The sequence below is a fragment of the Trachemys scripta genome, chromosome 4, assembly GCF_013100865.1.
Source record: "Trachemys scripta elegans isolate TJP31775 chromosome 4, CAS_Tse_1.0, whole genome shotgun sequence".
In the NCBI taxonomy this organism is placed as follows: domain Eukaryota; kingdom Metazoa; phylum Chordata; order Testudines; family Emydidae; genus Trachemys; species Trachemys scripta.
Genome location: NC_048301.1, coordinates 123,033,383 through 123,053,452, shown reverse-complemented (window position 1 = coordinate 123,053,452; position 20,070 = coordinate 123,033,383). Strand labels below are relative to the sequence as shown.

The 20,070-nt window shown below is 47.7% G+C and overlaps 1 protein-coding gene across 1 annotated transcript; it reads right to left on the bottom strand.

Moving 5' to 3' along the window:
• Positions 1-8,095: 8,095 nt before the first annotated feature.
• CTSE (cathepsin E) lies at positions 8,096-18,775 on the bottom strand. Its single transcript, XM_034768660.1, has 9 exons — positions 18,689-18,775; positions 16,332-16,488; positions 15,312-15,429; positions 13,080-13,198; positions 12,084-12,283; positions 11,583-11,705; positions 10,073-10,214; positions 8,877-8,975; positions 8,096-8,347 (listed from the first exon to the last, which is right to left on the bottom strand). Exons 1-9 carry the CDS (start codon positions 18,742-18,744, stop codon positions 8,183-8,185), a joined length of 1,179 nt encoding a protein of 392 aa, XP_034624551.1. The 5' UTR covers positions 18,745-18,775; the 3' UTR covers positions 8,096-8,182.
• Positions 18,776-20,070: the final 1,295 nt, after the last annotated feature.

Sequence of the window (20,070 nt, the reverse complement as noted above, 5' to 3'; positions counted from 1 at the left end):
GATTTTGTGCCTCTGAAGGAATTTCCTGCACGCAGAGATTTGAACAGGGTACATCTGCGTGAAGGAGGAACTAAAGTTTAAAGTGAATTGCCTGGCCACTGAAAGAGTTAGGAAGCAATTAACTGTCCAGCACTTTACAGCCCTGGATGAATCCCTGCTACCGTATCTGCAGACAAACCTCCTATTTTAGCTCCATTTTGACGGGTACTTCATTTTTAAAACCTTGCTGTCTTTGTGGACGCAAACCCTCTCCCCATTGCCTCTGTACTCACGGGGCATGGTGCTCTGAACACTGGGAGTTTGAGGGAGGAAATAAGGTTGGACTTTTCCTAATTGTTTTCTAACTCATCCTGCTGCTCAGGGACACCCAGCGCATCTTCTCTGCTGCCCTTGCCAGGTTTGTTGTGAGATTATTCAGTGCTGAAAACAAAACAAAACATCAGATTACGTTGCCATTGTCACCTGAGTCCTGCAGAGTCAACTCCCTGGCCTGGGCTTCGCCTGTACCGATAAGGCCAAGTGAGCCAGCCCAGGTTGGTAAGAGAGCTGTTACCAACTGATGGCTATCAGGTGAGTCTGAGGCTGTGTCTACACTAGGAACATTTTGCTGGTAGAGTTGTACTGATCTATTACACCAGCAAAGCACTCCTAGTGTTGATGCAGCTCATACCAGCAAAACTGCGCTTTCGCTGGTATAACCCCATCTATAGTAGTGACCCTTGTCGGCACACCTGTGTCGGTCAGAGGCAGGGCCGGTGCTTCCACTAGGCGACCCTAGGCGGTTAGCTAGGGTGGCAGGATTTGGGGGGCGGCATTTTGCCGCCCTCAGCAGAAATTTGGCGGCGGGGGGTCCTTCTGCTCTGGGTCTTCAGCGGAAATTCGGCAGCGGGTCCTTCACTTGCTCCGGGACCTGCCGCCGAAGTGCCTCGAAGACGTGGAGCGGAAGGACCCCCACCACCGAATGCTCGGAGGAGGAGCACTGCCGCCTAAGGCAGCAAAAACCCTGGCGCTGCTCCTGGTCAGAGGTCACACCGCGACGTGACATAGCTATTCTGGCAGAAGTTTGTAGTGTGGACCTGGCCTCAGTCCATTTCCTGGTGCACTGCTGTCAACCTCACTCTTTCCACCTCTTTCCACTCTGCTGGCAACCTCAGCAGAGAGGCCAAGGGTTGAACAGGTGCAGAGACTGCACTGCTCTTCAGAGCAGGTTTGAGGCATATTGGTAAGTCAAGGTGTAGGGCTGTCTGTGCTGTGCTGTCCCGGCTCTCTGGATCGCAAAGCAACCTGCATTATCTCCTTTTTGCAGATGGGGAAATTGAGGCACAGAGAAGGGAAGTCACACAGCAGGGAATAGAACTCAGCTCTCCGGACTCCACATCCAGTACTCCTGTCCACTAGAAATCCTGCCTCCAATAGAGGAGTCAGTCACTAGGGATGTCAAGCTATTTACATTGGCACAAAGGGTTAAAAAGGAGAGAATTCAGCCTCCAATTGTGTGATACTCCCAGTAACCTGAACTATAGTCACGTCAAGAGGAAAATATGAGTATCCCATCGGCATGACTTCTGATGTCGGCAAACAGGAGCCGTTATGGTGGAACAGACCAATGATCTATCTAGTTCAGTATCTCCTGGCTAAAGAATGATGCTTCCCAGAGATGCAAGCCCCTTCCCTCTTGGGGCACCTAACTGTATGCCACACTGCTGCATGGGTGGAATCTCTCCCTGAGCCCAGCTACAATCCGAGTGTGCATAAGGACGGACGGTGATTCTGATCTGAACTACAAGTGGCTGCTCCTGGAGAACGCCTTGCTGGGTGAGCTGTACACTAGAGAACTTCTTCAGGGCATGTCTGATCCAATCTGAGAGCAAACACTGAGGTGGCCAACACAGGTTCCACCAAGAGATGGGTGTTTCCTGGAGGAGGGAGTGCCTAAGGTATGTAATACTAAAGGTGTTTGTTCTTTATCATTCTGCATGCTGGGACAAGCCTGTGGCATTTGCCAGGTGTGTCAGACAAGGGTACTGGCTATGGGGAGTCCTGTCTCTGAGCAACTACCTATCCCAGCCTCCCACATCCAGGAAGATGAACCTAGGGAAACCACTCTCCCCAGGTCTCCCTTATGCCCTACCTGGCTGGCAATTGATCGCTTATGTCCCTTAAGGACCAGCATTTCCCCACATGGTCTAGCTTTGCTACTGAGGTCTGCCTACGGGCCCTCCGATCTGAATTCATGCAGGGGCCCTGTAACCTGGAGCCACTTCTGTACATACTGCCTTTTTCTATTTCTGCTGACTCTTGACACTTCCTTGTTGAAACCAGTGTTTGGATTTGGTTTTCTAGCCGTCTTGTGCTATGTGGGCGGGTGTGGGAGCTGTCTCCTGGCTATAGCAGCAGCACAATGAGTCATGCACAGGCCGGGGGAGGGCACCCTATACTCTTTGTTAAATTTGGGGAAAGCACAGGTGTGTGGCAGGAGAAGTTCACTGATTGCAAGTGACTCTTGCAGATACTTTGGGCATTCCCAGACTGGATCAGGCCTGTGGCCCATCTAGTCCAGTATTGTGCCTCTGACAGTGGCTTGAGCAACCTGCATGGAACCTGGAGGGAAGAGTTACCAGGAAGCCAGTCTGTGTGCACATGGCTGGAATGCTAGCTGTAGTTGCACCATCTCTGTAACTCGTTCTCTTAACGAAGAGCCAGTTTAGTTTTAGAAACCTGGATTGTTCTCATGTTATTACCCAGCATGTAGCCAGCCCCCGGTGCTTCAAAGGAAGAGACAGGCTCCTCGTGAAGGGTTTTCCCGCCTCAAAAAGCACAGTTTTGGGGCCTGTCTGACTGGAAATCCTTCTCTTCATCCTGAGGAATGGAGTCAAGGTTGGGGCAGACAGCACAGCGATAAAACACCGGATCTTGCCTGTTCTACCGCTCCCAGAAGTGGGGAATTACCGGTCTAGTTTTTCCTAGCCTAGCACTGGCCTAACCATGCTGCAAACCAAGCTGAAAGTCTCTTTTACAAGCACTGACTCTACCGAAAAGCACGTGCTCTGCTTTTTTACACACACAGATCAGTTCCCCATAAAGGGGTACTACTACTTGGCCCAGGCAGTTCAGCAATTTCACAGCCAGCGTGACTGTCGTATGACTCAACAGAAAAAAAGAAACAGACTCAGATAGGTGATTTTTTTTCCCCCCTCGAACAACAAGAAATCGAAAAGAGTTAAAATAAACCAAGAAGGACTGAGGAGAGCCCGGGCAACGATAGAGAGGAAGGGTGTTTCAAGGGCTAGGGTGCTAGGCTGGGACTTTGGTTCAATTCCAGGCTGTCCCTCAGACTCTCTGTGTGACCTTGGGGAACTTGCAAAGTTTCTCTGTGCCTCCGTTCCACATCTGTGCAATGGGGTGATAGCACCGTCCCACCTCCCAGGCATTACAAGGGTAAATAAAATACATTAAAGATTAGATAGAACAGGGAAACGACTCTGTGTGGGATTCAATCCAGTCCTGCAGAGTCTGGCACCCTCCCAATCAAACGCTCGTATAGCCCTGAGCACTGGGCAACAAGGGTAGCGGGGCAGCTTACCTGGAGTTTACCCCTTGTCCATGCAGATCGAAGGCGTGTCCTTGCTCCTTGTTACACGGCCATGCTATGCTGTATAGGAACCGGGTAGCAACTCCTTAAATAGTTTGTGAGCTGTCTACTGGAGCGCACTGTATTCTATCGTTTAGAAGCGAACAAAAACCAATCAGAAAGGCAATATGCCTATCGCTAGGCCTGGCACGCTTGTGTATGGTGATGTGGGGCCTAACTGTGCCCCTGTGGGCTCGTCACATTGTTCTTGTTCTGTAAACAGCAAAGGACACAACGCATGCTTTCAAAACGATGCCAGCCCAGAGCGTGGCATGCGCACGCAGCAGATGATGCAGCATGTTATGGGCCCATGGCACCCGAGGCAGGATTTAGCAGGCACCCTCCTGCACTCTGGAGAACTCTCCTCTGGCAGGTGGTGGTGATCTTCTCTCTCATCTGCTCCCAAAGTTGCCCTGGCCTTAGGTTGTGCCCTAAAGTCCTGATCCAAAACCCATTACTACCAATGGAAATACTGTGGCCTTTGGATTAGGTTCTAAATCCCTACAGTTGCCTTGCCAGGCCCTAGAATTTCACCACATCCTTTCCCAAAGCTCTGGAGTCTTCCTTTCCCAAGTCTACCTTTTCAGTGCTGACCTTCCTCCTCCTCAGGCCTTGTTCAAAGGATTGCTCTCTGACCATCACCATTTCACCAGCAAAAACCTGGCAGCTAGATATTCCAGTAGTAATCTATCCATAAGCCTGGCCTGGCCAGGCTCTCTTTGACCCTTTCTGTGGCTACTTCTGGCCTCTTTGCAGTTCACATGCTCAGCCATGCTGAGCTGAATGGACATGTTTTGCCTAGACTGAGTCAGCTGATGGATCCATTTCCATCCCAGGCTCTGAGGTCAATCACTGCAACATGCCTCGTGACTGGGATTGCCTCAAGCCTAGGACCCAGTAGCAATTCACCCTCCAGTTACTTCTCCTTTCAAATGTTGAGATGTTCACTATGTACTAATCTGAAGTGACTCAGGGAGCGCTGAACAGTTGTGGCTCCAGCTCTCACTTCTGCTTCTCAACATCCTCCTGCCTGGTCTAACTCCTACCAGTGGTGTCCTACCAGACTCTGCTGCCTTCCCCATCCTTTCTCTGAGTATCCCGCAATGTGACTCATTTGAAGGACATCTTCAGCTGATTATGACAGTCTTTGTGGGTGTGGTTAAATAACTAAGTCAGTCGCAGGATGGTGGAGAACAACATCTCTAAAACATGACGGGCGTTTCTAGGGAGCTAGTGAGGAAGGCTGGTTCAGTGGTTAGGGTGTAAGGCTACAACTCAGGGAACTTTCTGTTCTGCCACAGACTCCCTGTGTGACCTTGGAGTTACACAGGCCCAGACCAACAAAGATATTTAGGCTCCTAACTTCCATTGCTTTCCATCTGTACATTGGGGATAATAGCACCGCCCTACTTCACAGGGGTGTTGTGAGAATAAACACAGGAAAGCTTGTGAGATGCTGAGATACAGTGGGGGCCACAGAAATCCCAAAGAGAGATTTTTTCACGAGACACCTAGCACTGTTAGACTGTCCTCTTAGTGTACACACAACGTGCTCAGGTGGCACATGGCCAGGATTCATCACTGAATCTGGTCCGCTGGTTGCATCATTAGCTTCCCCAGCTTGGGCTGGGTACTGGCGGGGAGTGCGAAGTGAATGCTGATCCGTGCCCACCACCATCAGGTGAGCTCTCACCCGAGGGCTATCTCCATTCTAGTCTGTTCTTAAAATTTTCCACCACTGCCGCTCTGGCAGTGGTAGCAATCACGGTAGCTCTGGTGTACATGGGTAGATGGTGTTTTAACCACCACGGGGTGGGAATGTCTCAAATACTCATTGGCCTCTTTCTGCTTCTATTGAAATCAATGGAAGCGTCACCATTGAGTTCAATGGGACCAAGATTAGGCCAGCACTCAGGGCTTTGGAGAAGTCCCACCACCCCAGACCATCTGACCCTGCTCAGAGCAGGGCCAGGAGACACGATGGTTGAAAAGTTGGCAGCTGCCTGAACCCTGTCTCCCATACAGTTCCCATCAGTAGAACTACAGTGGTGAAGAAAAGGCATAGACAGGAAGGGAATTATTTAGTGTAGTGTGCACAGGTCAATTAGGGATAAGAAAAGGAACTTTTATTTTATTTTTTTTTGCTAAGAATCAGGGAAAGTTTCCTGACAGTGATTTGTCCCAAGTGCTTCCACGACCTCTCAATGGAGCTGGTGGAATAAAAGAAACCCTTCCTCATGGAGAACTGCAGGAGAAAAAGGTGTACAATCGCCATTCATATTTTTCACAACTCATTATTCAATCAGCAGTACTCCTAGGGGAAAAGGTGGAAGCGCCATTGCTTGGACTAGCTAAAGCTTACTGGGGCAAAACACTGAGAAATGAGCTATGGGGAACAATCTTGCATTACTGGGTAAGAGGGACTGGGTAGGACTACATGGGTCTCCTCCTCTGTGTTTCTAGGGCACCCAGGGCCATAGCAGCATTAACATCTATATTTCTGTGAACCTTTCAAAGGAAAAATAGGGATGCCTATGAGAGTGTCTGTCTGTCTGTCTGTCTGTCTGTGTATCTCTCTCTCTCTCTCTCTTCCCCCCTACTGGAATAGGAGACAAACCTCAATGCTCCAAAAGGTTCTAATTAATGGGTTTAGGGCATCCCATCTCTTGGTTCTTGCTGGATGCTTATCTGGCTAGTGTTTCTTCAGCCACAGTACTGGGTGGCTAAGTATGGTATTGGGCAATCAATCCCACTGTACACTATCGAGCTTGAGAGCTTCAATACGAAGCAACTTTCAACTGCTGCCTCTTGTCATTTGTGGTGGAGTTATGCCTGGTAACTCATGTTTGGCAGGGAAACAAATATCTCTGTATACTAATCAGGATTCGTAGCTGGCAATGTTAGAAGACATGGTTGCACGGCATTTTATGGTACCGTATTTAGCAATGTGCCTGGACAAAGTGCCACTAGCAGTGGAGTGAGTGCAGGAATGAATTGTGGTTGACAGACACAATGACAAATGAGTTTGATAGCAACACAGTCACTGTATTTGAACAAGATAGGCATACCCTTCCAGATTGGTTTCACAGGTGTCTGGATCCAGGGGGTTGGTTCAGGCTCATGTCTAATATCCACCATGTCTAATTCTGCTCTTGGATATCCTCCATTTTTAGGATGTGCTGACACAGGGTCTATTTGCTGTGTCAGTTTGTGCTGGCTATTAGTTAAAGGGAGTTGTTTCCACACAAGAGTGAAAATCTCAGAAAAGACACGCTAATAATAACCCTCCCCTCTCTTCTGTTTTCTGCTGACTTACATGCATTTCTCAAGATACATCATGTGTGAGCTGTGGGTGCTAAATGTATTCTCTAAGCCCTATGCTCACCATTAACAAGTCACATGCTCCGGACATCATTGTGAGTGGCAGGCTGACCCCTAACACACACAGATTTTGATAATGGTTGCCTGTTTTTGCAGAGCGCTGCCCATTTTAGAACCCATCTTTCCAGCTGTGCCAACCGCAATGCTGTCTGTTTGCGGAGATTGGCCCAAAGCTTTCTTTACCCACTCTCACTCTGAAAGTGCGTGCACCGTCCCTACATCTCGGGAAATAACCCAGACACTCAGAGCAAAACTCACTGGAAAGCACCAGTTGAATGGGCACCTTGCAAAGCATAAACACCCCAGGATCACTTCAGACTTGTTCCGCATTTTGCCCAGGTGTTCACCAACCTCAGCAAAACTAGCTGAAGTATCAGGTTTTCATTCGGAACATTCCATCTAGCTCTGCCCCTTACCACAGAATGTGACCTTTAAAGGTTTTCAAAAGCACCTCAGAGAGGTAGAAACCCAACTCCTACTGATTTTCAGTAGAACTCATGCTCCTCTCTTGGGAGTCTCTTGGGCTCATTTGAAAATTGCAGCCTAAAGACAATCAGACAACATAACAAAAAGACTTCCTCCTCAGTTGTGGTAGCTTTGGCCACCATATCCCCCTCCTGCACAGTCAAGGTTCTTCCCAGTCCAATGAAGAGGCTGCTAACACAGAGACACCCATGAGGTATTATTTCCGGCATATCCAAAGCTTTTAATTCATGGGGGTGAAGGGTGATGGCACCGTGCACAATTCAGCCTACTGAAGCCAGCCATATTTTCCGCAGTAGTTTCCAAATCTAATTCAGTTTGATTGTTGCATCTTTAGATGTGAAATGAGAATTGAAATCCTCTTTATTTGATGAAAATCTCCATTGATTCAAGGGCAAAATCAAAATCTGTAAACTGGCTTTAACAAAGTTACCAAAGACATTTTTGTATTGGTTACACAAATGCCTCCTGCTACACTTTGCATTTCTGTAGTGCTTGTCAGCCAAGGATCCCAAAGCATTTTACAAAGGAGGTCAGTATGATCATCCCTGTTTTACAGGTGGGGAAATTGAGGCACAAAGATACATGATGTTACTTGCCCAAAGTCACACAGTGGCAAAGCCAGGAATAGAAACAAGCTCTACACTGACTCCCACTGCCTTACTCTGACCATTAGGAAACACTGCCTTAAGGGACAACTGGTGCCAGCCCAACTCTGTTATTTCCACGGTCAAAGACCGAGTAAAACTGGCCAATGAAAACATCACCCAGAATCCAGAGTGGCCCAGCCGGTGGTTGCATGTTCAGCCCCTGGAAGCCGCTGGTGCAGAATGCCATGCCGTCACTATTATCCTAAGGGGAAGAGGAATTGTGAATATGAGAACAAATTCCACCTTTCTAGAAAGGCCAGGAAGAAAATGCAGGAATCCTAACTACCAGCCCAGTACCCAAACCACACACCCCTCTGAGAGTTGATTCTAAGACTCCTGCCTCCCACTCGCTTTGCTATAACCACCTGATCCCCACCAACTCAATGCTGGGAATAGATTCCAGGACATACAGCACCCACTCCCATGCTCCAACGCTTCTCCCAGAGCTGGGAACAGAACCCAGGTGTCCTGACTCCCACCACCCTGCGCTAACCATTAGACCACACTCCCTATCGCCCCTTTCAGAGTCCGAACTGTTACAGAACAGCAATTGATCTTGTGAACATTAGAGGCTGGAGGCTCTCTTGTGCTTCCCAACTTCCTGCCTGAGCTAAAAATGGGACTGCATTTAGCGCAGCCCGCATCTCAAGGCTGGATTGAACATAAGCCTACAAGGGAAACTGGGGACGCATGCTGTCATGCCAGTTTTAGAATGAGGAAGATGCTTGTACCATGAGGGTGTAGGCCTGGGGACTGAGCGTGTATGGGATCCCATTGATGGTGAAGGTAACATCAGGCATCACATTCAGGTTGTTGCATTCCACGGCGTACTGCAAAGTGACAGACATGACACAGATTGGCCAAGGGCCGGTTGCAGGGACAGCTTACCTGGCATGCTGACTCCAAAGGCCAGAAAGCCTAATACAGTTCTCCCCTTCCCAAGCAGCTGACCCTGGGAGCTAGTCCTTTGACTTGTTACTGGCAGCTGTATGGGTTAGGGGTAGGCATGAAGCTCAGAGGTGTGATTCCAGCTCATGTAGGCGTGCCCAAGCCAACTTTCCTCTAGCTAGCAGTGATGCTACCGTATGTCAATATACTCTCAATGGAGGTGAATGTCATGGGTCAGTGGCCTTCTATCAGAAGGAGCCTTCTGGAAAAAACAACCCCAAACCCTGGGAAAAAACACAGTCCTGATTTCATGTAAAATGTACTAAGTTGCTGCTGGATGGTGGTAAATGTACAACAGGGAATAACGCTGCATTGGGTGGGAAGCTGTTACAACACCCAATGCCCCTTACAGATGAGACCCAGAGAGGGTAAGGGACGTGCCCAGCAAAGAAGCATCAGGATAGAACTACATTACTTGGTTCTCAACCCAGGACTCTGTTCTCTAAGCCATGCTGTCTCCCATACGAGCACATGGATCTATATTGTTAATCTCTAAATGCTGCAGTCCTGCAACATTAATAATTGTCTTACACAAAAGGGAATAGGCCAGCAAGAGTACTTGTAGCTTTTAAGGGGACAGGGAAGGATAGCTACATCCAGATTTTAATTGAAATTTGACAGCAGTGTTTATATACAGAGACCCCAGGTGACATATAGGAAAGGCTGTGTGTCTCTGAGGCCTTAGGACTTGCAGTAAGGATATGAGCATGTGGTATTCAGTGGCATAATGATAAAGGCAGGGTTTCAATAGCGAGTGCCTTTATCTCTTTACTGGGGCTGTATGCTGACATATTATATGGGTCTGATCAGGCCTTTTGAAACCTAGAGCCTTTACTTGTCTCCAGCAGAGATGCCAAACTTCAAATATTTCTGTAATATTTTGTTTGAGGAGTTATATCCGGGTTGGAAATCTAGCATGGGGAGACAAGAATTCCTGCATCCAGGAAATGTGGTATCTGCCCATCTCACATTGGCTTACCTCACCATCCGTGGGCACTGCACCAATATAATTTTGCATTTCTTTTATTTCTTTGGAAGGACCTGTGATGAGAGAGGTCCCGGTGTCTACTATCGCCTGGCATCCTTCTGCACAGAAAGCAACTGTCCCGCCCACCTGTATGCTGGGGAAAAGGAAATGGAACAAGCATTGGAGAAAGGGTCTATGGGAAATGCATTCCTCTCCCCACTGACCCAGCGCATGGCTGAGAGCACATCAGAACTGTGACCATTCCAGAGTCAGTGGGATAGTCTGATAAGATTGTGCATGTGGTTAGAGAGTAAGTACTGAGACTTTGCTTGATGGTTACTCTGGTGTCTGCGAGGCGCTCAGATAGGAGAGCACAATTAACTAATTCACAGAATTGCTTTCTGTGTATATAAAACAAAAACTGGTCAACACCAGGAACTGAACTCAGGGCCTGCAGCATCAAAGCACAGGTCTCTATTACTTCAGCTAAAGGAATTATTTCTTCATTGGTAGAAGTTAGTAGGCTGTTGTTTCTCTGTTTGGCCCAGCCATTAGGTGGGGACAAATTGCCCTTTGCAAGTGTGTTACGTGTATGCCTTGCAGGTTATAATAAAGTTGGATTCTTGTGGCTGCTGATCAATAATGGAGATTTTAGCTACTTTAAATCATTTACATAAAATATAAGCGAGGCTTTTCCTTAAATATTTTACATTTTCTATGGTTAAGGTCTCTGGACAAACCCTAGGACATTACATTGCTTCTAGGCAGAGATGAAGAATCAACAAGGTACGTATATTGGGCTATTTAAGTCTATTTTTGAGAGAACATTTCTGTTTTTCATTCCCCAATGTTGGCCAGCTTTTTGCAAGAGCCAGGCATGTTGGGTGCTGAGAGCTATTGAAAATCTGCCCACCAGTGTCATCCTGGAGGCTGTGTGCTGTGGAAATCTGGTGCTGAGCATTTTTTGAAAACTGACCCTAGACGGGAGGAAAACCTAGTTCAGTACAGACCTGGTTTTCAAAACATAAGATGCAATTCTGTCTGTTACGTGCTCATGTGACACCCCCAACACACAGTCTCTGCAGTATCTGTGCACCTCACAACACCCCTGGGAAGGACTATTATCTTCACTTTATATATGGGGAACTGGGGTACGGAAGACAACGTGATTTGCTCAAGGTCACACAGGGCGTGTGTGACAGAGCTGGGAACTGGTTCTTCCATGCCCCAAGCTAGTGTCCTAAGCACAGGACCATCCTTCTTCTCTGTTCAAGAGCCAGAGAAGGCAGGAGGTTTGGGAGCATCCTTTTTCCTAAGTGAATCCCTTTGTCCATTGATTGATCATGGCACCGAGGTCCTGGGAGAGTGCATGTAGTTTAGGGGATGAGTGGCTTTGGATTGCTGCTGTTGTGAATTGACAGGGTTTAACAGTTACACAGTTTACCTCTAATCTGTGCTCACCCAGTGCCACCCCCACCCCAGCCGCCATTGCGGGGAATCCCCACCCCACACAGACACTTACTTGTCTAATTGGATTTGCCAGTATCCCTGTTTAGTGACTGGTACCCAGTTCAGAGTCCCGCTGAAATGAGAAGGATCAAAGCCACCAAATAATAGTTCTCCCCCAACAGAGGAATCCGGGTTCCTGGAGAAAAGAGGATTTGGTACATCTGGGTTTTCCATTAGCAGAAGCATTTCACATTATATAATCCTATTACTGTGCACTTAGCTCTTTAAACTACAGTAATCCATTAGTTTTCTCCCCAAAATACTTCATGTTGTTGTTCATTCTTTGTATTGGGATAGTGCCTGGGAACCCCAGTCATGGGCCAGGACCCCATTGCACCAGGCGTTGTACAAACAGAACAAAGAGGCAGTCTCTGCCCCAGAAAGCTTACAATCTAAGTAAAAAACCCATTCCTGTTTTAACAGCCCTCTTTGGGCCCAGCCTGTTCCCAATTCCCTTGAGAACAAGGCCTGACCATCAGGCCGTAGCCCATTTTGTACAGAATCGTGTTCACACCTGTTCATGTAGACTGAGAATATTGGCAGATCCACTAGATTTTGTGCCATCATGTTATCAAACACAGGGGTAACCCCATCCACAGCCAGCGACGGATAGGCCAGTCCAAGAATCCCATCAAACTCAGCATCCAGAAAAGTGTTTCCTGGCTCGCTGACGCTCTCTGCGAACTGCTGGTTGCTGACAGTGATGCCTTCAACCTAGAGGGGAAAGAAACGCTACTTATTGTTTCTGACCTTTCATCAGAAGGCGCAGCAACAGGCCGCTTATGGTGCCACAGCAGGAAAGAATAGGAAGAAGTTGGTCTTCTGGAGGCCAGGTCATGGTGTCATAACAGGAGAGAACAGGAAAGGAAGGTTTTCAGCGTGTAGCACCTTGTTGTGAAGTGCAAAGCGATTATGCTGACTCATCTTGGTAATTAGATGAGGTATGTCTCATTGGCTCCAAGCAAGCACATAAAAGTTCAAAGTTCACTCTGCAGCGAGCTAAAGAGAAAGGCAGGAGTTCCTGCAGGTAGAAATTCTGATCAGCCCACTCCGAAGGGCGTTAGGGGGCTAATGCTCATGTTTGTAAGCTGAGTCCTGCCTTAGGTCTTGGTTATTTTCATGAAGAATGAAGGCACCCTTGGGGAGAAGGGGTGGATAAGTGGGGTTTAGTTGTATCAGTTGTAAGTGTGTGTGTGTGTGTGTGTGTGTGTGTGGTGTCAGGAGTGGGGTGAGGAATCCACTCATTTACAACAGGCATGGCCGGAGGACCCAATCCTGCAATGCTCTGAGCACCTCCCTCAAAGTGCAGAATGCCCTCCATTCCCACTGACTTCCTTGGGAGCTGAACCAGGAAAGGTTCTGCAGTCATGGTGCCCTACCAGGAAAGAACAATGGGAGATGGGCTCACATGGTGACCAAATAATGTCCTGCAGTCACAGTGCCATGGACAGGAGAGAAAATGGGAGTAGAACCTTTTTAATTTTTCTAAAGAAAACCGAACTCTGCTCACAGTGACTTGATCTGATCCGATGATTCCCGACAAACTACCAGTCCCATACTGAATCGAGAAGGGAGTCCCAACTTCACTGTAGGTGCTGGAATCTGATGGGTGAAATCTGGAATGCACAGCTGTAGTAAAACAAGATGCCTCTGTTATTGCTCGCATAACTGTAGCACCTAGGAGCTCTAGCTGTGAACTAGGACCCCCTTGTGCTAGGTTTTGTCCAAACACAGAAAAAAAAACGAGGCAATTGAAATTACTCTATGCAATGGAATGGTCAGGTTAACTTGTAAATAAAAGAGCTCTAGCAAAATGTGAGCATTTAGAGATGTATTTTCTTTATTACAAAGAATAATAATTCTTAGCACCGTCATATATCCAGTTACAGTTTGTCTTAAAGAGGAGTGGTTTATTAAAGAAAACAGCTACAACTTGTAGACATAAAGAAACAGGTTTCCACAGAGCTTGAGTTCCAGCATTGTGTTCTGTTTACACCAATCACCACTACCCATATGGAACTCTATGCTAGATATGGAGTCATCTAATGGCTGCATAAAGTGCTGCAAGTAAACATATTATTGAAAGAACTTGATAGCACTTTAAGTTTTCAAATCACTGTGCAATAGTTACCTAATTTATCCTCACAACACTCCTGTGAGACAGGGAAGTCAGTATTATTATCCCCATTTTACAGCTGGGGAAATTGAGACACAAGAGAGGGAAAGTGACTTGCCTACTTAAACCCTAGGCCTGATGCTCTCTTCCACTCTGAGATCATAAAGGAGTAGTAGAAAGGGTAGAAGCAGGCCCTGGTGAATACACCCAGGCAGTGGTGCATTGCTACCAGAACAGCACTAAGCCAGCTCCTCTTCCAATCCCACCCCCAGCGTAGGAGGCTTAGGCAGAGAATAGCTGCACTCCGGAGTATTCTTTGCTTCCCTTAGCCCTCAGGGAGGAGGGGGCTATTGGAAGCAGAGTATAGATTAGAACAGCCCTTTGGCTGCTCTAATTTATATCATGGGCTACAATGAGAACAAAGGGTGGCATAAAGCCACCTATTCCTCCTCCCTCCCTAACTCCTTTCCTGTGCTAAGCAGTGGGTTGGAGTAAAAGGGAATCCTGGTCTCCACATAATCCAGTAAGTGATTTCTCCACACAATTCTCAGTTCTTTATAAATATATTTTCAATGTTTCATGTTGCACCGAGTTGTCATGATTAGGGCCAACCCTATGAAAAGTGTTCATTGATTTGGGGTCCCTCCATTTTTGGGTGTCCAGCCTGATACCCTTTATGCTAGACACTCAGAATCAGAGTGGCCACTTGCGCAAGATCAGTTGTAAGTATCCCAGGCCCACCTGAGAGTCTTAACTGGGAGTGGAGCCAACATCTATAATTAGACAAAACGGACAACCCCCTCTCCCCGACAACAACACAACCCTTTGAGGCTCCTTTGACCTTTCCCTGGCTGCTAAGGAATTATACATTAACTGATCCATGTCCCAATAATCTATCGCTCCCTCATCTGGTGTCCGGCACAGACAGAAATTCTGAGGCACAATACACATGTGTTGTGCAATGATCTGTCTCCTTAGGAGCCTGCCTACTGATCAACCCACTCCTGAAAGCTGCAGCGCCACTGGCCCAGATCCTTGAGCACAGCCTATTACCCGGAAAATACCACTGCTGCAGCTGCCCAGAACCAGCACCAAGTGTTCGACGAAGCTGAATTCCTGGGACTGCTGCCCAGAACTAAGGCTGCAGTCTCGATTAACCTGTAGTTTCCAGGATGGCTGCCTAGTACCATTGCAATCACATGCAATGAGCTTGTAACAAAACAGATGTATTTTTCTTTTTTTAGGACCTACCACACAGTTGTGCATGACAAAGGGGTTCCGTTTTTGTTACATCCCTTTTTCCTATTGGTTGATTTCAGTGCAGATGGTCTGGGTTCCATGCTGGTGCATTCACTTTGTGCTCTTTCGGAGCATATTGAATTGTGCCTGCATTTGCCAAGCAGTGGCTCAGCGAAGCTAGTAAGGTGCCCATGAAGAGGGGAATTTCTCTAAGCACCTCAAGGCTGATTGCCCCTTTCCCCCACATTTACAGTGGTCTATCTCCACGGACTTCACTTGATTTTCTCTTGATTTACTTTGGTGCTGAGTGGAGAGTCAGGCCCAGTCTCTCTACTCTACCCCAGCCAATGTCCAGGAGCAATATACAGCTAAGGAATCACTACTTACCACAGGCTTTGCTGACACAATAGATGGATGGAACCCAGAGATTGGAGGAGCCAGTGTCGAATAACACTGTGAAATTCTGAGGAGGGGTCCCGATAGAAATCTGTCCAAAATACTCCATCTAGACAAAGAGCAAAGCAACAGGCATAGGCACCATGGGAAACCGCAGCAGAGCCAAGCTCCAGGGGGATAGCTATGGGATGGATGTTTGCAATGGGCTGACTTTGTTTCTGGAATGGCTGACACCATGCGGGGGATACTGCAGCATGATGCTAGGGGGAAAGCGGGAGCCAGATATAGCAAGAGCCTAGAAAAATGGTAACAAATCCAGAATGAAAATGGACAATGATTGTGGACTCCGGCCTGCTCCCGACAATCTCAGTGGCCCAGTTCCCACGGGCATCGGCAGAAACGGGAACAGGCCTGAGCAGAATCCCCATAAAGATCCAAACATGTCCTGAACTTTAGGAATGCTTAGAACCAAATGTCACAACCACTGACACTATAACAGGCCAGACTAAGACCTCAGATCCGGGAAATACCCCCAACCACTGGGAAAGTTGGTCTCTGGGTCTAAACCTTCTGGCTTGGACCCTGCTCTACTTGTATGATTGTATTTTAGTTTTGGAGGGGATTTTGGTTCTTGGCTCTAGGCTACTGTCACTAGCTTCATGCCCAGAAGATTAGGAGAAAAGTGGGATTTGTGTGTGTGTGTGTGTATAATATACACTGAATGGAGACCTTTGTATGGGATCAACATTACATTCACAAGTCACATACCTACAGGACAAAAGACCAGTAAAAAGTCGGGCAGACAGATAACTATGGCACACTATTGTATTATTGTTGGCTGTGCTCAGACTCTGTTTAACAGGAGCTGAACTCAAGGGTGAGGATGTAGGGCATTCAAGGCTGTTCATGCAAAATAATGTGCGCTCTCTGCTTCCTGTGTTGCTTTTCAGTGATTTCTGCAAAGCAGTGCCCCCAGTCTGCCTCCCCCCCACCCCTTGCTGTGTAACTTACATCCAGGTAGTTGATGAGTGGCTCATTAGTTTCTGGGACGGCGGAGCAGTCTTCCGTGTACTGGATCATGTCCAGTTTCTGGGCCTTCCAGAATTTGGACAGCTGCCCATGCTCCCTCAGGATTTTCCGCAGGGATTTGTGTCTCCTCAGGGGCACCCTGGGGAAAGAAGGCATTGGCCCAGTAAACATGGGCCTGAGCAACAGGAACTAGGGAACCCGAATTAAAAGAAGGCTTGCAGAAGTACAGGTGGATTGGCCTACTCAGTGAACGGCATCTGATAGAAGGCACACATGTACTGGTGTGTGGTATTTACTTTGATTGTAAGCCTTTGGGGGAAGGGACCTTTTTTTGTTCTTTTTTTTGTACTGCACCCAGCACAGTGGGGTCCTGATCTATGACATTACATAAGAATGGCCATACTAGGTCAAACCAATGGTCCGTGTAGCCCCGTATCCTGTCTTCCAACCGTGGATGGTGCCAGATGCTTCAGAGGGAATTAATAGACCCGGGCAATTATCAAGTGAACCATGTACTGTCATCCAGTCCCGGCTTCTGGCAGTCAGACTTTCAGGGACACCCAGAGCATAGGGTTGCATCCCTGACCATCTCGGCTAAGAGCCATTGATGGACCTATCCTATGTGAACTTACCTAATTCTTTTTTAAACCCAGTTATACTTTTGGCCTTCACAATTTCCCCTGGCAACGAGTTCCTGGGCATTGTATGAACAAATACTTCCTTATGTTTGTTTTAAAAGTGCTGCCTATTAACTTCATTGGGTGACCCTTGGTTTATGTGTTATGTGAAGGGGTAAATAACACTTCCCTATTCACTTTCTCTATACCAGGCATGACTTTATAGCTCTCTATCAGATCCCCTCTTAGTCATCTCTTTTCTAAGCTGAATAGTCTCAGTCTTTCTAATTTCTCCTCATTTGGAAGCTATTTCATACTCTAATAATTTCCGTTGCCCTTCTCTGTATTTTTTTCCAGTTCTAATATATCTTTTTTGATATGGGAGCAACTCGAACTGCACGCAGTATTAAAGGTGCAGGTGTGCCATGGATTTATAGAAAATGTCATAATGCCACTATATTTTCTTATCTATCCCTTTCCTAATGATTCCCAATGTTCTGATTGCTTTTTTGACTGCACGTTGAGCTGCTGTTTTGAGAGGACTGAGGCTCCTAGGTGTGATCACAATGCAAAGAGTAAATTAGTCCTTTGCTCTGGGGGCTAGTTATTCTCTGATTTACACCCTCTCCAAACCCATTGACTTCAGTGGCACCAAGGTGTGTCTCTTTGACTCCAGTGAGTTTGCATGGGGAGTAGATCAGCACAGAGACTGGCTGTTAGTGTTGAGAAATCCAGATCCATTTTGCCCACTGACGCTAACGACTACGACTGAATGATGATTCTTTTCACTTCCCGGGCAGTGCTCAGTTGAGAACTCCAAAGTGTGTTTTAAAATGCTCATCAGTGTAGACTCTCAACCCTGCCCTCCCAGGAGGTGGTGTTATCCCTGCTTTATATCAGAGCAGGGCTGGCTCCAGGCTTTTTGCCGCCCCAAGCAATCAAAAAACAAAACAGAGTGCTGCCCCTTGAAAAGTGCTGCCCCAAGCACATGCTTGGAACGCTGGTGCCTAGAGCCAGCCCTGTATCTGAGATACAAAGGGGTGAGCGGACTTGCCCCGTGGGTGATTCACAGGCAGAGCCAGGACTAGAGCCCAGTAGTCCTGAATCTTAGAACCAAGTGCAGAGGTGAGTTGTAATTTAGGCAGAGGTAAGCGATGGTGAAGGAGTCTAAATTGTTATCGCTTACTAGCTGAGGAGTTGGAAGCAGGTGTAAGTCAATGTTAAAACACTGTAGTAGAGTTTATGCTTGGTCCCCGCTCCTGGCAATTGGTACGTCCTTCTTTGCTGGCCCCTTCACAAGTGAATTACATCCATTTAGACACTCTTACACCCATTTACCAACAGGTAATTCATATTAACCCACCATCTCCTCTGAGTCAGGTCCCCGGGCTTTGTCTCCATCCGCTGGAGCCATCTCACCAGCCATTGAGGAGATACTCTGATGGGAACAGAAACCCCGCTTGGTCCCTACAAAGCTGGGTCTGACTGGTGCTCTCCCCGTCAGTTTCATGAGCATCATGTTACCCAACCTGCCTACCCATCCCCACCCAGCAACGTTGTGTCTGGTGCTCTTTAAAGCCTGGGCACACGGTTCTGGCTGCTGTTTGTTTTAACGTTCACCGTTGCCACAATCCACGAGTCTTTGGGAATGAGCCTTGACCCTAGAGCTGCTGTCGCCTGGGTGCCCAGAGAAGTGAGGAAAGGCCAAGGAAGCCTGCTTACCTTTGCAACCCATTGGCCAGCCAAAGGCAAAGCATCAAAAGGATCAGCCGCTTCATACCGGAGTCTCGGCTCTAATGCGCACTCAGCCGTCTCTTAACTTGTGAGAACTGAACAAAAGCTTTGCCCTTATAGCAGCCGGAACAGCCCGGCCCCAAAGGACCAGAGCCCTGCGATAAGGCTCCTCTGAATGTCAACACAGAGCCTTTGCCACAGAAATGAATCACTGTGCACACACTCAGTCCTGGCGACAGGAGCCGAAACACACCGAGCCAGATTGTTCTCTGAGATGGGATAGTTTTGCCCACTAGCAGGGGAATCTCCCCCAGCCTGGACTTGCGGGGTTTCCCTGGAACCCTTCCATCAGTGTTGGAGAGGTAGCACGGTCTTATGGTAGGACAGAAGATGTTGCTCTGAATCTCTCTGTGCTTCAGTCCCCTCATCTGTAAAATGGGGATAGTAATCCTTCCTTTCCAAGCCGTTGTCTATTAAACTGTAGATATTCAAGGCAAGGGTTATCTCTTACTATATGTGCATACACTACTGAGCGCATTGGGCCCTGAGCTCAGCTGGAGTCTCTAGGCTCTTCTCTCAGACAAACAGTGATGGTGGGATTTGCCCCCATACCGGCCATAAATTGCTAGCTGGGGAGTCCATTCCTTAACCTCCCCCTCCCCCCGAGTTTAACTGCAGGTCCCCTGTGCACCCTCCAGCTGTTGCTGTCTTCATTCGCCTGTTTTCTCCCCACTTTCCCTTCTCCATCACCACCCACAGATGTCTCTGCCAACTCCGACGAGGCAGTGTCTGAGGCAGGGAATTAACCTGGTGGAAACTCCCCTCCCTGCTCTAGATTTTCACTCATACATTTCTGGCGCTAGAGAAGATGTCTGTCTCAATCTTCCCAGAAGGGAAACTGTCCCCCTTCTCGTCCTTGATGGGAGCTTGTCGCACACCTATAGGGTGACCAGACAGCATTGTGAAAAATCGAGACGGGAGTGGGGGGTAATAGGTGCCTATATAAGAAAAAGACCCAAAAATCGGGACTGTCCCTGTAAAATTGGGACCTCTGGTCCCCCTACACACCTATCCGTCCCCCTTTCCTTTAGCTCTGCAGTCATCTGGCCTGAGAGGCTGATGGGGATTCCTCACAGAGTCAGTTACCTCCACCCTTCCCCACTTCAGGGCTTCTTGGTACACAAAGTGCAGCGATGGGACAGGCCTGCCACCTTCAGAGCAGATGGGGAAATTACTAGTCAAGAAATAGTGATTATTTTTTGTGAAAAAAGTTTCTCCTCCCCCCCGAAAAGAAAAATGTTCTCCTTTTTTCATCCTCTCTGAACCCTTTGCTCTCCCCTTCTCCAGTGGCAAAATGAAAAAAAAAAAGA

Coding starts and splice junctions, on each gene's coding strand:
- CTSE (XM_034768660.1), bottom strand. CDS start 18,744: ATGAAGCGGCTGATCCTTTTGATGCTTTGCCTTTGGCTGGCCAATGGG. Junction 10,215..11,582: donor TGGCAAATCCAATTAGACAA/GTAAGTGTCTGT, acceptor CCTTTTCCCCAG/CATACAGGTGGGCGGGACAG. Junction 8,348..8,876: donor CCCAGGCCTACACCCTCATG/GTACAAGCATCT, acceptor TCTTCCCCTTAG/GATAATAGTGACGGCATGGC.